Source organism: Protopterus annectens, chromosome 5.part0 (assembly GCF_019279795.1).
Source record: "Protopterus annectens isolate FY-2018-M chromosome 5.part0, PAN1.0, whole genome shotgun sequence".
NCBI lineage: Eukaryota > Metazoa > Chordata > Ceratodontiformes > Protopteridae > Protopterus > Protopterus annectens.
In genome coordinates, this window is record NC_056735.1 from 1,490,205,653 (window position 1) to 1,490,231,462 (window position 25,810).

The window sequence follows — 25,810 nt, forward strand, 5'->3', positions numbered from 1 at the left end:
AGAAGAGCGAATCTCAAAAATCACTCTTTTTCCTTAAAACTTCTTTTTGAACAGGCCTCCACACCTCCTGAACTTATATATACCAACTCCAAGATCCCCATACCTTGGAGAAAAGAGAATATTCCAAGAAATGGCATCTCAGACTTAGTTTAAGCAAGTCCATTCTTTCGGCCATTCAATATCTTGTGTTTTGGGACTTCCTCTAGCAGGTCCCAACATTTCAAATGGTTCCTAAAAGAGATTTTGTTCATATTAAGAGATGCATAAACATTTTCTGGTGTAAAATGCATGTCATTTTTTAAAGTAGTTCTATATAGTGAGGCGTCAAAGGAATTTTTTACTTGAGGTGAAGGAGTTTTAACAGTGACTGATGTATATGCTAGTAATATTAATGTAAGGCAGTACTATTTATTACCTATAATACAACCAGGCTTTACAGTGTTACATAATAAGGAAGGCTGCAAAGAAGCAAATTAAAGTTATGTTGTAATCTTTAGTCTTCCAACAGTCTTAAAGAGATTGAGAAGAAACTCCCGAGCAGAAATCCATATCTTCCATGCTGAAGCTCCTAGGAGGCAGCCATCCATATAAGGAAATTCCTTCTCACCTTGCAGCCTCTGATTAGTTGAAACTACATACATACATACATTTGCTATAGGGCTGGGGTGAAAATGAATTGCAAAGTCCAGAACTGGCAATGGCTGTCTGCCTGTCTCACAGCTGGTACAGAAACCTCCTGGACTCTTTGGCAATTCTGATGTGGAGGTAGGCATCTTGAAGGTCTACAGAGCTCATCTAGCCTCTTCCATCAGACAGTGAAGGATGAACTACATAATGACCTTCAGAAAGGCTTCTCTAGAGATTTTTGAAAAGTATGAAAAAGAAATATGGACACAGGAAAGAAAGAGAGATCTGATATGGTACAATATGTATTCAAATAAGAAAGTCAAATTAATCAATACAAAAAAGCAGTCCCAAAGATATTCGAAGAGAAATACAGGCAAATGTATCCAGATATGAAAATTTCACAATACAAAAAATAAGATCACAAACAGGGAGTGTCGAACAGAAGATTATTATAGTAGAAGCTTAAAACAATAGAAGCTAAAGTTATGGAATACCTGCAAAGTGAAGGATTTAGTGTTAGAAAGTCTAACACAGGTTACATCACAGCATGATAGAACAACGAATCCCCCAAGTAAGGAGACACAGGAGGAGCAGGAGACATCTGAAGAAGGAATACGGACATGGGAAAATGAAAGATTTAATATGGTGCAATATTTATGCAAAGGAGAAAGCAAAACTAATAAATACAAAAACAGCAGCGCCAAAGACATTTGAAGAGAAATATAGGCAAAGACATCCAGATATGGACATTTGTACAATACAAAAAATAAGAAACAAAGATGAAAAGTAGAAAAGAGGATTAGTAATGCAGAAGTTAAAGAAATAGAAACTGAAGTTATGGATTACCTGCAAAGTGAAGGATTTAATACAGAAAATCTAATGAAACCAACACAGTAGCATACAGCAATGGATACAAAAATTAAGGAGACATAAGTGGAGTGGATAACATCTGATCAATTGCCATATGAAGATACTGTGGAGCCTTCCACAGAGAACCAGTACAAAAATTCAGCTGAAGTTGCACAGTAAGGGAAGGAACAGGAAACTCTGGCAATTCTGACACAGTCAATGTTGTGGAATAATAGTCAGTGAGTTCCCACATGAAGGAGCATTGGATGACACAGGATGATGCTCTGAAACTTTCTGTAATATGTCCACAGGACATGAAGAACAAAGAATGTGCCCTCAGTTTAGAAAAGAATGATCAAAGAGAAGAGTTGCTTGATTTAACAGAGATGGACAGGCATATTGAGATCAGTGAAAGAAACACACTCCAGAAAGTCAATAAAACTCAAAGTTAGAAGTTTGATAAAACAAATGAACACAGTAATTAGGACTGTTCATAGAGATTCATATGATATAACAGAAGTAAATACAGTACATTACTGTGCAACTAAATTAATAACAGATAAAGTCTTACCGCAAAAACACAGGGCAGTGAGGAAAAGGAAGGGGAGAAATCAAATGCTATCATGGAAGTATCAAAGAGAGAAAATTATAAAGCAATTAAGACAAGAAGTGTCAGTAGTATAGAAGAGGGAACAGATCAACAAAAATACTCAGAAAGACAGATGTGATACAAGCAATGTGCAGTATCAGATCAGGATCTATCATGCATTATTGCAGATAACAAACTAAAAACATCAGCACAGGCAGAAAATCTTAGAAAGTATGCAGATAAATATACAGGAAAAGTACAAAATAAGCAATTTATTGATGACCCAAAAAAATGTTTTATACAGAATTGGGTAACAAGGCGAAAGGAATTGAAACACCACCAAAAAAAAAAGAAATAGATACATTTTGCAGAAATATCTGTGAAGATCATGTAGAACATAACAAAGATGCAGAAAGGATAGAAGAATAAAAGAAAGAATAAGAAGTTCAAATGTGCAGGATATGAAATGGGATGAAGTAATGGTTACAGATATTAAAACAAAGTTAAGAAAAGCTCCTAATTGGAATACCCCAGGCCCAGATGTGGTACCTAACTTCTGGCTAAAAGTATTAATGTCTTTATATGAAGATTTAGCCATGAGTAAAAATTATTTATATGTGCACCTCAAACAGACACCAACCTAGTTAAGAACAGGAAAAACAATACTCCTACTTAAGAGTGAACCTGCAAACTATCTTAAAAACTATAGACCAATAACTTGCCTTCTGACAATGTATAAACTATACAATGGAATTGATGCTGACAGAGTTTATAGTCATTTAGAAGAAAACTCAATCATGGCAATTGAACAAAAGGGTAACAAAAGAATGTTATGCAGAAAACAGGATCATTTGCTGTTAAAATCATAATGGAGAACTGTAAAAACGGGAAGAATCTAAGTATGGCATGGACAGATTACAAAAAAGCATCTGACAGTATTCCACATTCATGGATAAAAGAGTGCTTAAAATGTATAAGATACATCCTACACTGATCAATTACATTAAAGTGACCATGAAACAGTGGCAAATCACTTTACAGTTAAGCCATGATAAAGAATAAATTACTTTTCCAGGGATAAAATTTCAAAGGGGATATCCTAGGGTGTCTTTTTGTTAATGTTGCTCTTTTGTCTTGCCCTAATCCATTAAGTTGTCTACTAAACAGGTTAGGTCATGGCTACAATTTGGCTCCCAGAAAACAACAAAGTGTAAAGATTTCTCATCTTTGTGGATGATTTAAAATTGTACAATTCATCAGATGAGGAACTAAAAGCACAATTGCAAGTGGTCAAAACTTTTTCAGATGATATAAGAATGCCATTTGGTCTTGATAAGTGTGCAAAAGCAACCTTTAAAGAAGGAAAGCTGCACCACCAAGAAAACATCAGTCTGGGACAGGAATGTGATATAAAAGAACTTGAGCAAGAGGGAGTGTATAAATATTTGGAATTGCTGAAGGATCAACAATAAAACATGAATAAATGTGAATACAACTTAGTAAGGAATATTTTAGAAGACTAAAATTAATACTGAAAACAGCCCTGACATCTAGAAACAAATTCCAAGCTATAGACCAACGGGCTCTTCCTGTCCTAACTTACAGTTTTGGAGTGGGTGACTGGCTCCAAAAGGTGGTGGCTCGTTTGGACAGGAAAACAAGAAGGAGGCTTCATGCTCATCAAATGATTTGTAAAAATCAATGTAGACCATGACTATATATTCCCTATTCTGAAAGAGGTATGGTCCTCCTTGAAACTAATTACATGTACTGATCTCCAATCGTAGGACTTCATACATATCTGCTTACCTCACAAGACCCAAATGTAGTGAAAGTTTAAAACATGAGAAGAATAAATCTAAGATGATTTCCCTGCTTAGTTTATGAAAAGCATATCAGTGCTAAGTGGGAATGGGAATCAAACCAGAAGTAGATAAAAAATCAGGCAGCAAGTGAATGTGCCAGAAATGAAAGAATACAAGGTGAAGGATCAGATGAGAGGGCAAGATAAATGGAAAATGCAGAAATATAGTTGCAAGTGTAGAAAACTCCTGGAATAACTTCATGTTGATCAGGATCGAACGCAGGAATGGTTATGGAGCATTGAATTCAAACCAAAAGATGAAAGGTTAATATTGGAGTCCCAAGACAGTAGACTACATACATGCTGGTTTACAAAGTCCATTGAGCATGTGGGAGAAACAGACAAATGGAGGTTTTTAAAACAGAACTGGTAGCAGTCACACATCTTTTTGCTGGTTCTAATATACCAATGTCAGAAAGACTGCATACTGAAAGGCATAATAATGTGGCAAGACTGTTGCACTGGGGATTCTGCAAACATTATAATACTGAAGTAGTTAAAAAAAATTGGAAACATAAGTCACAAAGCATTACAGAAAAATGATAAAGGTAGCACCAGTTACCAGAAGTTCAAAAAATAGATGCGAGAAAACCAGATATAGTAATCCATGATGAGAAGGGAAAAGTAGCATTGATCATTGAAACTGCTACACACAGTGATTACAGTGTCTTACATACAGAGAGAGAAAACAAAGTCATAAAATACCAGGATTTGCAGGGAGAAATGAGGGCAATGTGAAAGAAGGATACCCAGACAGTTCCAATAATAGTAGGAACAACAAGAATTTACAATCGCACTTAGATATGTTACTGATATACGTAAAGCAGTATGAGTTGCAGGAGAAGTCATTACTGGTCATACTGCAGGTGCTGCAAAGAGTACTTCTGGGTAGCAAAGATCGAAACAATACTAATTTCATGAACTTTAATCATACTTTGAATTAGGAATGGGGTCCATTCCCATCATGGTATTAGAAACCCAAAAGACTTGGAGAAATTAAAAACAGAGAACATTTGTTTAGGCCACTGAAGTCTAATATGGAACAGAGGTCCTTCGTCTATTTTTAGTTAGGAAAGAAAACCTGAAATGCTAATCTCATCCTTTCTGGTCTGGTGGACATTTTAGGAAGGCTATTTTCTTTGTGAGGATTTATGCCTCATTTCTTGCCACACTCTTCTGCTTTGTTAGGATGTCTGGTAAGGTGAGATAGTGAGGCTGAAAATGGGAGTTGTACAGTCTATGGATTTTTCTCTTCTTATGCATTTGTCCTTCATAATGGAAAACTACAGCTGCAAACAGAATGAAAGAAGAGCTCCAACTGTCTCCAGAGTGGAACAATCAGACAAGATCATTGTTCTATGGATGTCCCCCTAAAGAAGGAAAACAATTGCTGATTATTCCTGGATCTGGGATAATGACAGTTTTGAAAGTTATCACAGGTTTTTTTTTTTTCCAGACTTCTGGTTATTTTGCTGCTGTTGGCCTTGGTGTAACCCATCTGACATGGGCATCACTACATCCTGGAAAAGCTGTGTTGTGGGTATGAAACATTATATCAACAGTAAAGGATGGGGGGAGGGGCATTGGGAAAGGTCACCTTGGTGACTTTAGTGAAATCAGTCAGATGGGGTTCAGCAGGACAGTTCTGGCCCCTACTGCCTGAGCTGTACCATCAGCTGAGTTGTAGAAGTCACATGATCTGACTGGCTTTCCCTCAGACTTTAGACTCAGCAAGCCTATTGGTAAGGGTTGTTACTGTGTGTTTTTCACCCTCTCAGCTCATTTCACAGACACAGACTATAAAGCCTGCCAAGCCCTAATACTCCTACCACTATCAATTCCTAGCTGACTTAGACGGAATAGTAGTGAGATCACTCAAGGTTGCATTGGTTGGTTTGATCTTCTCCCTCTCACTTGGCTTACCTCACTGACACAAGACAAGCCCAATCCTGTTAATCCCTAATACTATCTTTAAATTCTTGGCTGACTTGGAACAAACAGCAGTGGGTTGGTAAGGGTTACTGTTGGTTAGCTTGCACCCCACCCCTACACTCATCTCATCCTGGACCAGCAAACTTAAATTTTACTCTCACACTTTGAAATTTTATTCCAACTGCTTTAAGTTTTTATCCATATTTATATATTGTGTTTATCTTTAATAATCTTCTTCCCTCAAGTGTTTGGTGGAAGCAAAGGCTACATTATCTCTGTTAAGCTAGCAATATAACTATTACAGCTATGTTACTTCTTATCTCTCATCCAGCATCTTATTTTACATTTTCTATAGCTAAATCTGCAGGCTTCATTTCACCCTTTTCTTAAACCTTCTCAGGCATACTCTTTCCCCAGCCTTTGATGACAGCAAAGGCTCTTAATCTCTCTGGATCACTTTTGCTTTCTGCAGCCTTTGTGTACACCAGTGACACTCTTTAAACAAAATCCTACAGCCTTACACAGACTTAAGTAGCACAGCCTCCAGATGCAATTACTCTTCTCCATTCTTCCAATTTCTTCTAATAAATGTTATCTAAAGGTAACTTCTAGCTCTAAGAACTACCCAATATCTTTCTTTAACTTTTCAATACAATACTTTCAAAACATGTCAATAGCAATAAATGTACTCTTTCTACTACTTCATTTCTTTGCACTTCTCTGTAACTTACAGACAACATCCAGTTTCCTTACCAATGACTCACACCAAATTCCCAAAGCTAAAAATCATAACCATTCCCTCATTTTACAATCTTCTCCAGGATTTCTAAATTTAAAGTGCATTGTCATACTTTACAGCTGCACCACAGCATCTGGTGAGTTAAGTGGCGTGATGCATTTTGCCCTTGTCATTCTCTATTTACTTGGGACTTTTTAATAAAAAAAAATGATTTTTTTTTAATTAAAGTCTCAGCCCAAATAAATTGAGTGTATCCATCGATGATGTCCTCTTAGGGATTTATCCATAGACTTGAATTTACAAGTCTTTGCTTAAACTCTATATACATGTATAAAAGTCTATGGATGTAGCTCATGTTTTCGGTAAGTTTATGTCACTGAGGTTAAAGATCACTCAATCTCCTGTGGCATCAATGTGAGAAAAAGAAATTTTACAATTTTTTAATGATAGGGAACACTGAAAATGTTCACCAATGGGGTAAAAAAAGGTAATAAAAAAGTAGTGAAAATGTACTTTAAAATCAAAATGAGCATAACTTTTGCAAACACTGCTACAAATCCAGAATTATGTTAATACTCTTGCCATTACAAACCACTTTACAAAGTGGTACCCAACATAATTAACTTAGAGCAGGACACACTAAAAAGGAAAAAAATGTGCCACAGCTTATGAATCTGTTCCTTCTTATAAAACCAAAAATTATCTTTTTGTAGGTAGTTCTTGTGAACAAAATGAAAACACTGTCATCTGTGTTAGCATGTCTGGCAGGAGATTTGTGTACATTTCAGATTAACTTGCATTGTATATGCCGGCATGTCTTATTGTAAAAATGTAAATACGTTTTTAAAATGTTGAGTATTTCCCTGTTTATATAGAATATTTAAATAATCTGTCAGTGTTCTGATACATTTCTAATTGCACATCTTTGTGAGGGAGATTCTAAAGTATAAACTGTGGAGAATCAGCTGATCTGTAGGTGATGTCATTACAATGTTCCTGGTTGCTATGAGATTATTTGAATAGATGACTGACAAGAAAAATATTTTTTTTCAAACAGCTGATTATTATTTTTAAAATAAGACAGTTGAGACTGTTAACCTGGAATATAAAATAGACTGCTGAAGTCAGTTGAAGGGCAGTCAGCTGAGAGTTACAGTGCTGTGCAGTAGATACCGAAAAAGGACTCACCAACAAAACTGTAAGCAAGCCTCCCTTTGCCTTGCTGTTATGTTTTATATTAGATCAGGGACAGTATTCTCTAGTTAGATAGGAAAGTTAGTGTAGATGAGAGTTTTTCTAAAATGATGGATTTATATACTACAGTTTAATTTTATGACACTCCCGGTCAACAAATGTAAATTAATTAATTAATTAAGTAAGTAATTAATTACTTTTACATTTATGGTGCTTGAATTCTGGTGTTTATTGAAAGTTACACCAATCATTAGCGGACCGGAGTTCCGCTGTGGCATCCCCTAACCAGGAAAAGCCGAAAGACACAACAACAACAACATTGATCTATATTTTTAATAATCATTTTACTAATTATTAAATTTGTTTTCATTACTTTACATTACTTTACATTATGGCTGAACAATCAGTGTTTTCTTTAGAGATCAGAGTGTGTTTATACCTGTTTGATACTCCCCAGGTCACTTTGAATGCCTGGCTGCTTCTGGTCATAGCTATCATTTATTTCGATATTTAGTTTTTAATAATTCATCACCCTTTGAAGGGTGTGTAGACCTGTCTGACTCTGGTGGCAGCATTACCATTTGTACTGGGGAGGGGACACAGTTGGAAATCTGTGTCAGGCTTCCCATAAGTGTCTGAGTGTGTGAGATTTAAATTTATTTTGAGTGTGCATGAGTCAGAGGTCTTAAACTGGAAAACACTGCTCTGAAGTGTACAATAAGGGATTACATTTGGGGTGGGCAGAAGTATATAGTTTAGACCCAGGAAACAGAGCATATTCCTGTTGTGCTGTTAAGGGAAGTTGTGGAATTTTACTCTTGTGTGCTCTGGTGTTTTCCATGACACTCTCACACTGTAGTGAGGATTAAGGCTCCATAATTACTGACCCGGGTTTTAAGTGGAGAATGTCACACTATTTGTGGCAGTCCGGTGGGATATTGACCAGATGTCACAGTTCTAACCAACATAAACAGTTTAAATAACAAACTGACACAACTTAAAGCCAAGCTACTACAGTTTGATTATCACCACCATGTGGACAAAACTTGAAGGCTGATATAATAGCCATTACTGAGTCATGTTTAAAGGATAACTTCTGTCCTTCACATTTTATCCTGGACAACTACACATGGACAACAGATAAGGCATCAAAACAGGAGGCGATACCTTACTAGTCAAAAAAAAAAATAACAATCATTACAAATGTTTCTAAATCAACAAGTCCTAGTTGTGATAATATACCAAAACAAATAATGGTTGACCTACTTCTAGTAAGCCACACCAACCTACATACTGGGGCAGTTTATACTTTTACCATCCAATCAAACAATACTGGAGCATATTCTGTAAAAGACATGTCCTTCAAAACCCAAAACCCATACCATCATTCTAAGTGGTATTAATTTGAATGATACCAGTCCAGACTGTTTTCGACTTAAATAGATCATTCATCACTGATCTGAAATGATGTCTGGAAAAACTGGGAAAGTGTCCTTAAGCAAATACAGACTAAAAAAGCAAACGTTTCAAACATTTATCTCACAAAATGAAATAATAAAATGTAGGCCATTTCTGTGATGTTTCTACTTCAAACCACAGCCAAAGTGATCTAGACAGGATAGTAATTTTACAGAGTATTAGGAGTAAAATGAGAAGGCCTGGTAGCCTGAGTAAGTTTCAGATGCTGAGTTGCTGCTTAATGCCTAAAGGCTTTAGTTTTACTCCTTTCAAGGAAGGACCTCCTTATACCATATATGTCGATGTGCTTCTATATCACTGTTGCAATATTCAGTACAGAAGGGATGTCCCGCCCTGAACAGCCTGTCACTCGGCCAGTATAAATAAGCTTAAAAGAGATCTTGTTTGCCCTATATGTTACATTTGTGCTCCAGCACAGAACATCTGGAACATCCAGACGCAACTATGTAGAACTTCTTTTAATGCCAGTTTGAATGCTGTTTTTATGACCAAGGTAGTCAATGAGTTGTTCTTGAATCAGTCAGTACACATCCTTTCCTTTTTCCCCTCTCCTCAGTCTGCTAGTGAGAGAATCCCACACACCTTTAATCTGCACAGACAGTTCAGGTACTATTTGGATAAACTAGGACTATTTGTAAGTCTGATCAGCTTTCTGTTTCCATTCATCCTAGGTCTTTGGTTTGGCTGTTTCTAAGCAAACCATCTTCTCCTGGATATGTAAGGCCATTTACTTTTGTTGTTGTTTTCATGGCAAATATCTGTCTGCTTCTGCTACAGCTCATTTGCCTAGGGCTGTTGCCTCTTATGGTGCCTTCTTCAAGGGGTTGGACAATAATTCCGTCCTTGAAGCTGCTATTTGGTCTTATGTACATACCTTTACTAAGCATTACAAGTTGGATAGCGTTTGTAGGGCCAGAGCAGGTTTTGCTGAAACCATTTTGTGTGGGTTTGTTAAAGGCTCTTCTCAGCCTTCCACCCATTCTGTTATTGATCTTTTTTACTATTCCTTCTGTATCAAATATTGCAGCAGTGATATAGGACATAGTACAGTTGTGTGGAATCTTACCATAACAGTAAATATCTTTCTCTCCTCTGTTGCAGTATTTGCTCCTTCCCTCCAACCCCTCTTGTTTATTCTGCATGTTTTCGTTCTGGATGTGCATGGCCTCCTTTGTCCCATGATGACTGTCCTCTTCTGGGTCAATTTAATTTTAGGTAGTTGCATCTGTATGTCTCTTATTCCCTACGTTCTGTGCGGGGAGCATAAATGTGACATACGGTGCAAACACGACCTCTTTTAAGCTTATTTATACTGGCTGAACGATGGGCTGTCCAGGGAAGGACATCACTTCTGTACTGAATACTGCAAAATGAAGGGAAGGGCATCTACTGTTATGGTAAGATTCCACACAAGTATACTTTACTTTATTTACCACTTTACTTATGCAAACCAGAAAACCACTGTCTAATTTATCAAGACTTGTGTGTTCATCAGGTAGGAAACATTACCCTTCTTAAATTTTAATAAGGAAAACCATGCCTAATAAACCAGTGATATAAGGAACCCTATTTATCATGCTCACATGAAGCAGGAGGATCCCTGCAAAGGCTACTGTGATTGTGAACTTATAACATGAATGCCCAACATATCACACATCTAGTCAACACTGACTCCTCCTTCCATGATCTTGTAAGCAAGTGATCCTGTCTGTTACACATGCAAACAAAGAGGAACCCTGCCTGCTGAGGCCATGAACTAATTACATGAGCTACCATTCTTACTTTGGCTGTGAACATACATGAACCTTCCACAACACAAATCAGTACTGGTCATCATGACTTTCAGAATTCTGACTGGGCTACTAATGACCCTCGTCCCTCCTCCCATCATTGCCTTTTGCCCTACATAATCTTACACAGATCTGGGCCAACAAGATTCAAAATGATTCACAGGCTATGGCTATCTCAGTCAATAAGATCTACAGTGGTCCGTAGAGGAAAAAAAATGCAGCACCACAACAGAGCTGCCGCTTTCCTGCCACTTCACAATTCTTAGTCCAGCACTAACATCCTTTCTAGTAGTTTAGTAAATTACATGTACTGCAGTGGTGGTGCTGCGGTAGCGTTGTCGCCTCACAGTAAGACGTCCTGTTCGATTCTCAGCTAGAGCGTCTTCTGTGGGGAGACATGCGTGAATGGGCGTACCTTCGTTGAAGACTGTGCGTCAGGGACGGCAACTCGGCACATATAAATCTACTGCCAATCATTAGCGGACCGGAGTTCCGCTGTGGCGACCCCTAACCGGGAAAAGCCGAAAGACACAAACAAACTGCTGAAGCTGCAAGGCCACAGCATTATGAGTCTTACTCTCATGGAAGGTACTCTGGATAAAACTGCAGTAGTAACAAAAGTACTGCAGCATAAACAGTTCATATCTTTCCTCAGATGGTATTCCCTGAATGGGTAATTAAAATGAGGTAATAGCTATCAGTGCTTATCATATCACCAGGCACATGTTGACATAATATTGCAAAGAAAACAGAGGCTCTATGAAATGTATATGGATATAAGTTTTTCAGAAATCAATTAAACCAAAACATCAAAGCAGGTTGGCTAACTAACTCATAGAGTGAAGTCAATATTTTTCTAAAAGGTAGCTCATCACTACAAAGGAAGTTTAAGGGGCAAGTACTCTTAGTACTCTGCAAATGCATAAGTACTCTTAGTATTCTGCATATGCATAAGTATTCTTAGTACTCTGCATAATCTCAACCAAAGCATAGACTGACTGTAGTAATACATACTGGGTTTAAGCTAGCCTGATAAATGTACTATGCTGTTTTACACAATGTGCTGAATTAGCCAAATATTATTGTATTCTAATCCATTTTAGAAAACACTATTTTTGCTGTCAGCTAAAGAAGGTTATATAACTGCAAGTAGGAGTTGATGTTATAGTGAAAGTGTTTACCTCGCAAACACAAGCTACAGGGTATGATTCTTAATTTTGAAAGGAAATTGGCTAAGCTTAAAATGGTCCATAAGGGCAGCTAACCTACATGTACTCTGCTGTGCTCCTTCCTTTTTAAATCACTACTTTTCTACACAGACTTGCTGGTTTAGACTTGTTATGAGCAATTTCCCTAGACACTGGAGGAATGTCACAAAATCTCTTCACATAGTAGAGCTTCTGATATACAGCAATGCAATGAGTATGCTATGAATAACAGAACATTGTGAATTGCTTTTCCTGCCATTATAGCTAAAGAACAAAATAAGATGTGAGAATAAAGTTATGATTGCTATAACTTACGCTACCATGGAAAATTAAATCTTGCACATCCTGACATTACAGAGGTACACTTGTTACAATCTAGAATATTTACTGATTCTACTGCTTGTAGAAATGCACTGGGCATATATGCCAGAAACAAATCATTCATTGAAGTACCAGAAGTCTGTTGTCTGAAAATCAGTTTTCTGCAAGGACTAAATACATTTGCATAAGATGACAGAAAAGATTAGAGTTTAGAAGACCCAAAAGACAATAGTGTAACAGCTTTACCATGCAATTTGGAAATATAAAATAAATATTCAGCTCCAAACTCGGGGGAATGAACTGCAAAGTTTACTAAGGAGCTTTTATACAAAGTATGAAATACAAAGGATAAAATATTAAACATAAAATACATAAAAATAATAAATGAATAAAAATAATGACACAAATAGCACATAAAATGCATCAGTCAACAAAGCAAAACCAAGTCTGTTGCTACAGTAAGTAAATGATATAAAACAGAACTGAATAAACATTTCAACAGCTGCCTAGACTAATAAAATGTTGCCCTATTCCCACATGCCAGCTCAAAAAGTTAAGTCTTTAATGATCTGTGGAAGCAGACAAACAAAGAATAGTTCTAAAGCCTGACATGGGCAGTACAATACAACCAGCTGCTTAAGGTAAGGATGGATCCACGTCATGAAGGACAAGTAGCCTACCACAGTGGTTTTAAAGATGACCAGCAGCTGGTGCAGATTTAGCAGCTCAGCCATGACATGTTGATAATGAAAGCCATCAGTAAATAGCCTTACTGCAGAGTTCTGCATAAGCTGCAAATGGCAAATCTCACTGTCAGGGAGTCCTAGTAGAGGACTTTAATCAGGAAGAGATGAAATGATAAATTACCACCGGTAGATTGGCCTCAGGAATGAAGTGTTCGATCCTGGAAGTATTCTGTAGATAGAAAACGGATGACTTTACTATATCTGACACCTGGTCCCTAAATGTCAGCCTGTTATTTGTGATCAATCCCAAATTATGGTCTTTGCTGAAAAACTCAGTCTCACTGGAACTGGAAGTAAAGACACATATGTGTTTTGGACTGAATGATAATAATTTAGAAAACTGATAAGAAAGGACATCCACCTTTAATGTGACCTATAATCTGTGCAATTCAATTAAAAAACAAACAAATCTGTTAGGGGAAAAAATATAAAAAAAAAAAAAAAAAAATGTGCAATATGCTGGTTGCATAAGTGTGCACACCCTTAAACTAATACTTTGTTGTGTGCACACCCTTAAACTAATACTTTGTTGACGCACCTTTTGATTTAATTATAGCATTCAGTCTTCTTGGGTACACACCTTCCATCAATTAAAGAGACTCTGATTAACCCCAAATGAAGTTCAGCTGTCCTAGTAGGACTTTCCTGACATTTACTCAGTTGCCTGCTGCAGCAAAAGCCATGGTTCACAGAGAGCTTACAAAGCATCAAAGGGATCTCATTGCTGAAAGGTATCAGTTAGGAGAAGTGTACAAAAAAATTTCCACAGCATTGGATATACCATGGAACACAGAGAAAACAGTCATCAAAAAAGTGGAGAAAATATGGGACAACAGTGACGTTGCAAAGAACTGGACGCCCCTCCAAAACTACTGAAAAGACAAGACGAAAACTGGTCAGGGAGGCTGCCAAGAGACCTAGAGCAATACTTAAGGAGCTGCAGGAATTTCTGGCAAGTACTGGTTGTGTACTACATGTGACAACAATCTCCCATATTCTCTATATGCCTGGACTATGGGGCAGGGTTGCAAGACGGAAGCCTTTTCTTACACAGAAAAACATCCAGATCTGGCTAAAATTCACAGAACAATACATCAAGTCTCCCAAACGCATGTGGGAAAATATGTTATGGTCTGATGAGACCAAGGTTGAACTTTTCCGCCACAATTCCAAAATGTACTTTTGGTGCAAAAACAATACTTCACATCACCAAAAGAACACCATCCCCACGGTGAAGCATGGCCATAGCAGTATTGTGCTTTGGGGTTGCTTTTCTTCAGCTGGAACTAGGGATTTAGTCAAGGTGGAGGGAATTATGAAGAGTTCCAAACACCAGTCATTTTTGGCTGGTCCAAAACCTTCAGGCGTCTGCTAGAAAGCTGAAGACGAAGAGGAATTTCACCTTTCAACATGAGAATGACCACAAGCATACATCCAAATCAACAAAATAATGGCTTCACCAGAAGAAAATTAAAGTTTTGGAATGGCCCAGACCTAAATCCAATAGAAAATCTGTGGGGTGACCTGAAGAAGGCTGTGCACAAGAGATGCCATTGCAATCTGATAGATTTGGAGTGCTTTTGGAAGGAAGAGTGGGCAAATATTGCCACATCAAGTTGTGCCATGCTGACAGACTCCTACCCAAGAAGACTGAATGCTGTAATTAAATCAAAAGGTTCTTCAACAAAGTATTAGTTTAAGGGTGTGCACGCTTATGCAACCAGCTGATTTTATGGTTTTTATTTTTTATATTTTTCCCCTAACAGATTTGTTTTTCAATTGAATTGTACAGGATATAGGTCACATTAAAGATGAGAAAAGTTTTGAAATGATTTATTGTGGTCTCATTTTTTTATATCACAAAAACCTGGCATTTTAACAGGGGTGTATACACTTTTTATATCCAAGATATATATATATATATATATATATATATATATATATATATATATATATATTTATATGGGTCTACTTCTGATTGTCGAAAACACACTTTCTCAACAACCAGAAGATTGAACCCATTTAAGCGAAAGTGCACTAAATCGAAAGTGCACTTTCGTTAAAGATGGTTCTCCGAAGCACATTATAGTGGGGATAAGGAAATATATACTTTTCCTCATTGTAGTGCGATCTTGGAGTAAGTATATTTTAAGTAGGGGGCTGGGGTTCAGGAAGGCTTGCCTCCCTGGAAAATACTGTTTAAAGTAGTTTTTTTTTGTTTTTCCTTGTTCGGAGAACCGGCTTTCGCGAAAGTGCACTTTCAATGTAGTGCACTTTCGCTTTAATGGGTCTCGATGTTTCTTGTTCGAGATAGTGAAATTTCAATCAAGAAACACAGATCCATATATAATCCCTACAATGCCTTACAGTTCTTAAACATTTGCATTGTACTTTAATATACATATACATATCTACTTTTGTCTTACAGGAGAGTCAGTTCCAATACCTAATGCAAAAGTGGCACCTGTTGTGTTGTGCTATGGCAAAGCAATCGTGTGATGCTGTTACCATATTCATCTTCCATGTGAAAATGCTCCTGCCGTGTTTGAAGTATCATGGATATTCTTTTCATTATATGAAACTATTAAGAAACAAGACACACTGTATAATTTCTTGCTACTCTTTATACATAATTGATTCAACCTAATGTTTTTCCTAACAAAATAAAACACCCACTCACTTTTTCCTTATGAAATACACATTTTGCTGTGTAAATCTGCATATTAGTTCTTTGCTTAAAAATTCATTTTCTAAATACAATTTACTTGAAGAACTAATGCAAAATTTCTCATTTAATGCTAAGTTGGCATTTCAGATGTTCTTTCTCCACCTCTCCAGCGGCACCATATAATGTAAATAGATTTCTTTACTAAGGTTTTCAGTCCGATGCACACATGGAAAAAAAAGACTTGCTTCTGAAAAAAAAAAAAAACTAAACTTCCATATTTTTTCCCTTCCTTAACATAGAAATAAAAAATGCTTCGGGGCTACTATCTCTCTCTCTCACTTTCATACACACACACACACACACACACACACACACACACACACACACACACACACACACACACACACACACACACACACAAACCAAATACTTTTTGGTACAGTAAGAACATAATTCTTTGTCAGAGTAGTCTTGTTACGACAGCCTAACCACATGCTTAAACTGGAAAACCAAGGACGGTAGTAATTAAGGGAAAAGCAATAGCCATGACTATATTTCATCTCAAGCAAGATACTGGGCTCACTGCCAGAGTGAATATTAGCAAACAAATTAAAGCATTTGGGGGCAGTAATAAGGCCAGCAGGAGGAACAGCAGGTGGAAGCACAAGCAGCAGGAGGGTGTACCAAAATATTCATGCCTGGGGGGCACCAAAGTCATGACTGAGGTGTCACAGTACTCACACCTGAGGTGAGCTACGTTTAAATGTATTTTTGAAGAGCACTGAATCAGCTGTAAACAATTACCTGTTCATAGACCTACAACTGAAAAATCATGGTGCAGCAAATAGCATGGGCCAATTAGAACATTACAAAGTGATATACAAATGTTCAACAGTGCTTTGAATACTACACTGCACATACAATGAATACAAACAGCAGTATGCATAATAACTACGTTATTCATTTTTATATTACTAATGACAGAATATATGATTTACCTCTTGGATTATTTAGTGTGGCTTCTGGTGCCTTTCCTCCATCTCCACAACGGCTTTCATCAAAAGGGAGACACTGGTCACCAGTGCCTGCCACCACCTCTGAGTTCTTGGCCACATCCTTCACGACAGAAAGAGACTTGATCTTGTAAATGCGTCGACTATTTGTATCAGACAGGTAGACATTTCCAGAAACAGGATCTGTGGCCAAGTAGTACTTGTGTGCAGGGCTATTACTGAAAAGCAAGGAATGTAGTGTTACGGCTCATCTACAACACTAACTAAAAAACAATAAATGCTGTATCTGCTTACAGCTTATAAAACAATATCAATCTAGGACTATATTTGTCTTATAGGAAAACCTGGTAATTAAAAAAACATACCTTTGAAAATACTGTGACTGTTTAATCTATTACATATGGAAAGCAGACATGTTTGTAAATGATATGAAAGGTGTGCATGTTTGTAAATGACTACTTCCTCCTTATGGCTGCTATTGTACAAACTAAGCAATACTAAGAAACAGATGGACAGAAAGACTGACTGCATATAATTTATGCATGCGCATAAAGAACTATAATTAAGATGTAACAATGTGCACTACTGTATCTTCTAAAAAGTTACACTGCGTGCATCCACATGTGGGTACCTTCTAGCAAAGAAAGGTGGATATCAGTGCCTGAGATCAAACAATGTATCTGCATGCCAGCACCAATGTCCAGAATAAGGTATGTTTGTGCAGATACACAAATTCCCTACAATATTCCTGTCAGTCAGTGAATGTCCAGCTCATGGTGCCTAAAATGCATCATTCCTAGCAGTGTCCAACAAATTCATATCATTCACAGACATAAGAAATGTAGAATTCTTAAAAAGACAGAAAAAAGGAAGTTCAAATACATATTTTATGTACAAAGCAGTTCAGCCGAACTGAGGGTAAGACATCCATTTGTCAATACTGTTTTTGATGTGGATTTAACCATCCAATTATTGATACTGTTAATGATGTGGATTTAACTAACAGTCTAGAGGTGCGTTCAGGTGGAATTAGGAGGCAATAGGACAAACTATAGCAATATCTTTCAGCTTTTGCTCGGTTAGGGGTCACCACAGAGGATCACCAGTCTGCAGATTTGTTGGCAGTGGTGTTTTTACAGTGTGGAGCTGCCAGTCCAGTGCCCAACCTTCACAGAAGGCAGACACATGCACACACCTACCTACCTGCATGTCTTTAAAACTCACTCGACCACAGAGAGGAGATGCAGACTCCACAGAGAAGGAGCTCCATCCGAGAATCGAACTGGAGAACCTCTTGCTGTGAGGGGGACAATGCTAACTGCTGCACCACCACAGCCAATCAAGCAATAGGACAGACTACTTTTCAGAAAAGTCAAGCTTCCCACATTGTTTGACATCCAACTTGTTGAAGCGAAGCTGCACCATAGCAGATAACCTGACTGGAGCCATACTATAGGATGTCTGCAATGAGATGTGCATAGGCCCATATAGACAACACTGCATTGTCTGTATGACCAAACAAAAAAAATCTAAACTCCATTACAGTATGACAGTGTTCCTTACTCAGTGTTCTGCTTTCTACCTTTATAAATGGTACAAATTGCTAGAACAGGTATGGAAGTTCTGGAACACCTAAGGTCAGAAGACTGGAGGACCAGTAAAAATGTTTTGTGGCTGCCATCTTTGCTATTAAATGCTGGAGCAAGAAATGAATGAAGGGCGCTTTGCATACATAATGTGCTCAAATATTATATAATAAATTATGGATAAATCCTTTTATGGTTTCTGAACTTCTCATGCTGACTTTTGAATCTAGAGATACGATAATGTTGTCTTCGAATTTCAGACTGTCAAATGTAAATACAGCGAGATCTATTGAGACAGTGCATTTACTGAACTCAGGACCAACAGTGCCTGATCTGAATCCTGCATAACCATGCTGCAACTGATTAAATCCTTAAATGATGTTTTCCTACATCTGAAGGAAATCCACATTTGTTACAGCTTTACCTACACTGCCCCAATACTTATGATTCTCTAAGAGAATTAAAAAGAAAGTTTGTTTTACTCATGCATTTCCCAAATCCCAGTAGTAACTGGTCACAGCTGCCTGCTTACAATCTCTTAATGTTATCAGTCTAGATTGTGGTTTAGTACCGGTACTACTTTGCTGCAGACTGTGAAATATTGTACTAGTGTTACTATACAGAAATATATTTACTAATAGTTCTCAATCGGCTCAAATTTCATACCTTCAAAACTTGGCACAATGTTCGACTCTGGCTATTTAATTATGAAAAAATGTAAAGAAAACAACCTGATCTAAAACATCTCTTCAGTGAATTTGTAATGCTTCAGCAGCATGCAGTGGTAGTGACCAAGGTTTGGTAAACCCAAAGAATGGCTGCCGTTACACTTACGTGAAAATAACTAGCAAAAGGAGCTAAGTTTATTAAAGGTGAGACTCTGTAGACTATAGATACAGTGTAATTCAAAAATGTTTGGCACTACAACACAGAGGGTTTTGCCCTTACTATGAATTGCGTTTGACTAGCTTCCAGGGTGTTGGAGAAGCCAACTAAAAAAGCTGGGAATGAGTGACCAATGCCAGCATAGCCCTGCTAGGCAAAAAGTTGTTGGTGAAGCACTGTTGGAGAACAGACATGTTTTGGGATGACCCTGATATGAGCACTACATGTAAATTGGCACAAGGGCACTAACCCGACCTCGAAGTGCCTAGCATTTTCTGTGAAGAATGTGGAAGCATGTTCTCACTGCGGCTCAGCATAGAGGGGGTCTGCACAGTACTTGCAGACTAAATGGGGGGTGGTTTTTAGATGAATATAAAAGTCTCCTACCTTTGCTGGATGACAGTAAGTTACCGCTTCTAATAAAAAATGAATGGTACATTAAGTGACCTTGAGAGCTGTGAGGGGATATGGGCCAAAAAAAAAAAAAAAAACAAAGTGCTTCTTTAAATGCACAATAATATGCATCAAGATAATACGGGTTCACTAGCAGCTGTCTCCTTAAACTAATGCAGAGTCTTGTTATCTTGTGTCATGACAGCAAGCTGCCAAAAGAGTAGCTGAGGCCTGGGAAAGTACTTGAATAGAATTCATTATAAACACACAAAAACCTATTAAAGGTTACTAATCTGTCACTTAAGCAACCACATCACTCATTCATACACACGTAAAGAAAACAAAGTCAGAATTCCTCATTCAAATGATTTAATGTTTTGGATTAGCTTTTGTGATTTATACAGAATCATCATCCATGTTACCCTATTAAAGTTTGAATAGGTTTTACCTCCACATACTGCAGTGCAGTTAAATAAAACAGTTTGACCTTCAAAGCAGCTGAAATTTGGCAGCAATGTCTCCATTTAGTGACAACAGCAGGTTTCTGGGGTATTATTTCATTTGCCTCAGTGTCTGTCACACGAGCAAGTAGTTTTAGTGCAAAAGAAAAGGGGACCATATGGGAATGTTCAGTCTATTTCCACCACTTCCCAAAGGTTCCGGCACAGTTTCCCTGCTTCAAGCAGTGCAAATCCTCTTTTTTATTTATTATGTGCTGCACTAAGCAGTTTGTCTGTGTATGTTACTCTTCACTGTAGTCCAAACAAAAGCTGGCTCAGGCAGATCCACTGTAAAACTACAATTTATTGAACTTCAATAAGCACAAAATAAAAAGAGTTAGTGCTTTCACTCACTTCTTATGAACTTCATTAGATAATCTTACACGTTTGCCCTGTTTAAATACACTCAAAAGCAACCCCATTGGTCAATCCACACACATCCCCTTCAGTGTGCAGAACAATGCAGTTGCTCTTTGCTTTACACACAACAATCACAGGAGCAATTCTACTAGTATGAACATATGTCCGGGCACCTTAACTAAGCCATCTGGAATGTAAGGGTACTGCCTTTCTGTTTACTCATCTTTCCCTTTTGTTAATTCTAACAGTTGTGCTGGCTGTCCATGGGATTACTGACAAATGTTCTGCAATTGACATGATAAGCAGGGATGCCAGTGACAGGTTGACTGAACTACTAAGATGCTCTGGGACATGATTGGAAGGCAAATGGCAAATGCAGGTTACAAAAGCAATCCTGCCAACACAATGGGAAGATGCAGAGAATGAATGATAAATTAGCTTGAAGTTACAGGTTGACAGAAGCCAATCAAAAGCTGTCATGTATGTTGTAAAATGCCAGGGAGTAGAAACATGTACGGCAGATAGCTATAAAGTCAATATGATAGAAACGTTGCGGGTAGCACACAAGACCAGAAAACAAGACTATTGGATTACTCAGAGATGCCTCTAAACACAAAAAAGACTGTCGGATTTACTTAACTATAAGCTCACCTGTGACAATTATACTACCCAAGGGCAGGGAGGCAATTGATACCTGATGTACTCTCAGCAAAGAATAAGCTGTGGGTGCCACAAAGAATGTGCCTTCGGATGGGAGAACCCTAACAGGATCCTGGTGCCTTCCAATCCATGGGATAATGTTACTTCATACCAACAAAAAAGTTTCAGACCAAACACTGAAGTAAAACAGATGGTTCATGCCTGTGAAAGTCATGGTGGTTCTAATACCTTCTTTCAGTTTAAGATGGACACATCTCTTTTCTGACAAAATCATCAGGTACACACAGTGGAGACACCTGCCATTGCTAGGATGCAGTCAAGGAAGATGAATTTTCCACAGGCATATTTGTAAAACATGTAGAACTTTGGCATCTTTTAGTGAAGTACTTTTGTTACTCAGTTTGCAATCACCAGCAAATTTGGTTCAGATTCGTGAATTATTAGATATTGGGTAAATCATACACTGATGCCCTGCTGGAGAATAAGCATTCTCCTTTAGGGTGTTAATGTAATGGATAACGCCCACTAAAAAATATGTCTATCTCTTCACGGCAACATATTAAGATGACATAAAGCACAGACCCAAAAAAGCAAATGGCAGCCATCATTTTTCTGTTTGCTAAATGCCACTTTGCTGTTTAATGAGAGTAAAATAATAAACAATAACAATAAAAATAAATAAATTTTAAAAAACTTGTCAATCAAATGTAACTGCAGAAATGTTTACAAGGATGTGCTGTTTTACTTTCTCCTTGTGAGGTGGAAAAATAAAGACAAAGTGCATGTGCTAGTGCACTCGTGTATGTGTGTATGTGTGTGCATGTGTGTGGAGACAGACAGACATACAGACACAGATAGGGAAAGAGTGAACCAGCAGAACACAGCGTGCATCCCTAACAACTTCTCTGCCCAATAATTCCATGAAAAGACTAAACTCAGGGACAATGTTTACATATAGACCAAGAGGCTTTCTGTCAACATGTATTGTATGCAGACTAAGTATGAAACTATAATGCCTAGCTTTACCAAGTGACTGTAACACTCAGTGATATACCAGAAAACCACATATGTTTGAAGGATACTGCAAACATACAAGGCAAAATCAGGGACATGTGAGAGGCACGTAGGGAGAGGGGTTACAATGCCTTGTTGTGAAAGGTCAATACATATGGAAGTCAGGCAGGATTGTCAACAGGATACTGTGCTTTGGCCATTAACCTCACCAACATGGATTATGGTCAGGGTACAGCACTGTGACAGCCTTGCATATCCTCACCAATGACTCCTAAATATGGACAAAGTCTTACTTACTGGGTCATTCTTCACTGACCTGACAAAAGCATTTAATTTCTTGGGCCATGACTTTCTGGTACGATCCTTCCTCTCCTCTGCAAATGTTAGTCAGCTCTCACTTCCCTGTCTCAGAGACTTCCTCCACAATGGCTGCTAATTGAACTTGGGCTGCCTGGGCTATAGTCAGGGCTTTATCCCTCTATACCATCAAACTTGGCACAGTAAAATTGTAGTTTTAAGCAATCTGACTTGATCTTCCTAGAGAGCAACAACATGGTTCCAGTGAGTGGGAGCATAGGTTCATAGGTAAGTACTATGCTAGCTGCCCTTGAGGGCCATTTTAAGCCTAGACACTTTCCATTTTTGATTGGATTCACCTATCCCATTTAGTTATAGGTTGGCCTTACCCATTCCATGATTATAAATATATATATAACCCTTAATGAGGACAACTGGGATCATACCATAGATAACGTGAGTAGACACATGCATGGGATAGTAGTACAGGGGGCAGTTCTAAGGTAAATTTTTGTTTCTCATCCATAGATTAAAGTTGTGCTTGAATATGTACAACAATGAACTTTGTCTATGTGGATGGAGAGTCTGTTCCAGAGCACCGGTATCCTTTGTGAGATATACCTGTCCCTCCAAACTGTTCTGTTGATGTTGCAGAAGAGGTTTATATCCCTAAACCTAGTATTTTTGATGCCATTTGACTTGCTGATGTGCAGTAAATCCATCAGTACTTGGGTTGGAGGATGCTTTTCTTGCCAAACAGTGGTCACCTCTTAGCGGTCTGTAAGATACAGAGTACAGTGACAGGGCTTTGACTGAGTTTAGTGTTTATGGTCATTGTCTATTTTGGTTGCCAAGGCTACGGCTTGGAGAAATCACCTCACTGGTTATTTTGAGCTTTTTTTAAAGTTGTTTCAGGTTTCAACTTTCTGTTAAGAAGTTAACTTGAGTGTTTCAGCCATTACACACAGAGCTAGCTGAAGAGGGGCAGCTGATGTGTGATATATAGCAATAAGTAGACTGTTTTTTGCTTATTTGTAGTAGTTATTGCTTATTCTAGATATTTATAGCAATTTTATTGTATACTGCATACTTGTACTGTATTTCATAGCTACTGGCTCACTTGTGATAAACATTTCTGTAGTGTTCTCCTAACCTCCCCTCTCTATTGTCATCTTGTCTTTATACCTGCTGGCCTTGCAGTTGCCCACCCCTACTCTAAATTTGATCTTGAACACTCCTCCCAGTCTAGTGTCATTAGCTCATTCTACCTAAAACAGAGAGAACATCTGAGAAGGCCAACCCACTTAGTTTCTTTCCTTCTGTTCCTCCTTTCTCCCTTTCCTAAAAAAAAATATATATATATATTTGTCTGAATATCCTTGTTTTCTGACTGTGCTTCTCAAACATTTTGGAAATACAGAGTATATTTTACTGCATTTATTAACACTGTATTTGCCTTAATATTGCTACAACTCAAGTGCTCTAGGCTGCATTGCATCTGAATTGTTTTAGTGTGTTTTAGCTGCTTTTCTATATATATAGACTTTTCTGTATATGTAGACTAGCTACTTTTTCTACTGTATTACTGCCTCAAATCGTTTTTCAGTTATGCACTTGCCTTGCTTCATTTAAAAAGTTTTAAATTGCTATTTTTGTAGAGCTCTAATTGTATTTACTGTTTAGGGCTACGCATTCAAGTGTGTTAGCCTTTTCTGTGTTTATTTAGTGTATTATTGCATTGTTTAGCCTGTTTTAACAAAAAAAATACTATCTTGTTTGCTCGTTTTCCGCTTTTCCTAGCTAGTATAGTCCAGACCCCAGGCTTTTCTGGTTTCAGGACTTTATTTTCTGTGTTCAGAACTATACAGACCTTGCTGTGGTAGAGGGAAGTCCTACTGCGTACCAGTGGGAGTGGTGAGCATTGTACTGCCTGTCTAACACTAGAAGAGTGGTTTCCAGCTCTGAAATTGTTATTTTAGCCATTTGGGGCTGATTTCTATCCCTTTCAACTTTCTGGCTTAAAAACATGCGTGTTTGCACATTTTTCGCATCATGCAGCACCACAGGGCTACGGTTAAAGTATTCCAGGTGCCAGCAAGTCTGCTCTTCAAATTTTCCCTTAGTACTAAGCTGGGTTCTCAGTAGTAGCACTACAATCTGAACCTCTGTGACTAGCACTTGCTCTAGAACCTGCTGGAAACCACTAGGAAGCCTTAAACTGATACAAGCACTCAACTCTCCTTGTTAATAAGGAGAAATTAATTGTAGACACTAAACAGCCTAAAACTGCAAAGTACCTTGCAAAGGTAAGGGAAAACTGCTCTTGTACTTTACAAAAAAGCACCTAAACAGGCATGTCCAAGGGTCAGCTGCTGGTGATTTCTTCTGTCCACCTGGTGAATCTGGGCATACTGGAGCAATGCAGCAACTGCCTCATGTACACACAACCCTCTCCTCCTACCACCCAACACTACAACCTGTGAGAGATGCACTTATTTAGCCAAACTGGAAGCAATGCTCTCTCCAGCCAAGATTGTGCTAGACAATCAAGAGGAGAAGGTTAAAACCTGCACTACACCTCAAGCAACACATAGCCCTTCAAAACCCACACCATCAACACCCACCCATAGCAACACTAAACTCACATATGCAGAGGCACTTAACATTAACCTTTCCAAGCAACAAGGGCCTCCGAAGCTGAAACTCAAACAAACACCAGTCAACCAAAGTGACACATAGCTCACAACACCAGTGTGCCACCCAACAACAGCCCCTAAGGCAAGACAACGTATCCAACACTTTAGTCATAGGTGACTCTATAGTCAGGCACACTGATGTCCCACTCACCAGGCTGAACAAGGAGAAAATTACAGTCAGCTGCCTGTCCGGTGCCAGGATCCGCCACATAACACATGCACTCAAGTCACTCCACAACAAGTACAAATACCACTCTGCCACTGTCCATGTTGGAGTAAATGACTTGAGACGTACCTCCCTGGACTACAAGAAAAGAGGCATGGAAGAGTTCTCGGATCATGTGGCCCAGGCAGGTATGACCATAGCCCTGCGTAGCATCCTGCCTTTGCCCAGAATGAT

At 38.2% G+C, this 25,810-nt stretch overlaps 1 protein-coding gene across 11 annotated transcripts in view; it reads right to left on the bottom strand.

Moving 5' to 3' along the window:
* TENM4 (teneurin transmembrane protein 4) overlaps positions 1 to 25,810 on the bottom strand; it is a 4,497,462-nt gene that overhangs the window by 345,671 nt on the left and 4,125,981 nt on the right. For all 11 annotated transcript variants that reach the window (XM_044071318.1, XM_044071319.1, XM_044071323.1 and 8 more), the window contains one exon: positions 17,005 to 17,237. In XM_044071318.1, coding sequence (XP_043927253.1) covers positions 17,005 to 17,237 — 233 coding nt within the window. The remainder of the gene's footprint in view (positions 1 to 17,004; positions 17,238 to 25,810) is intronic.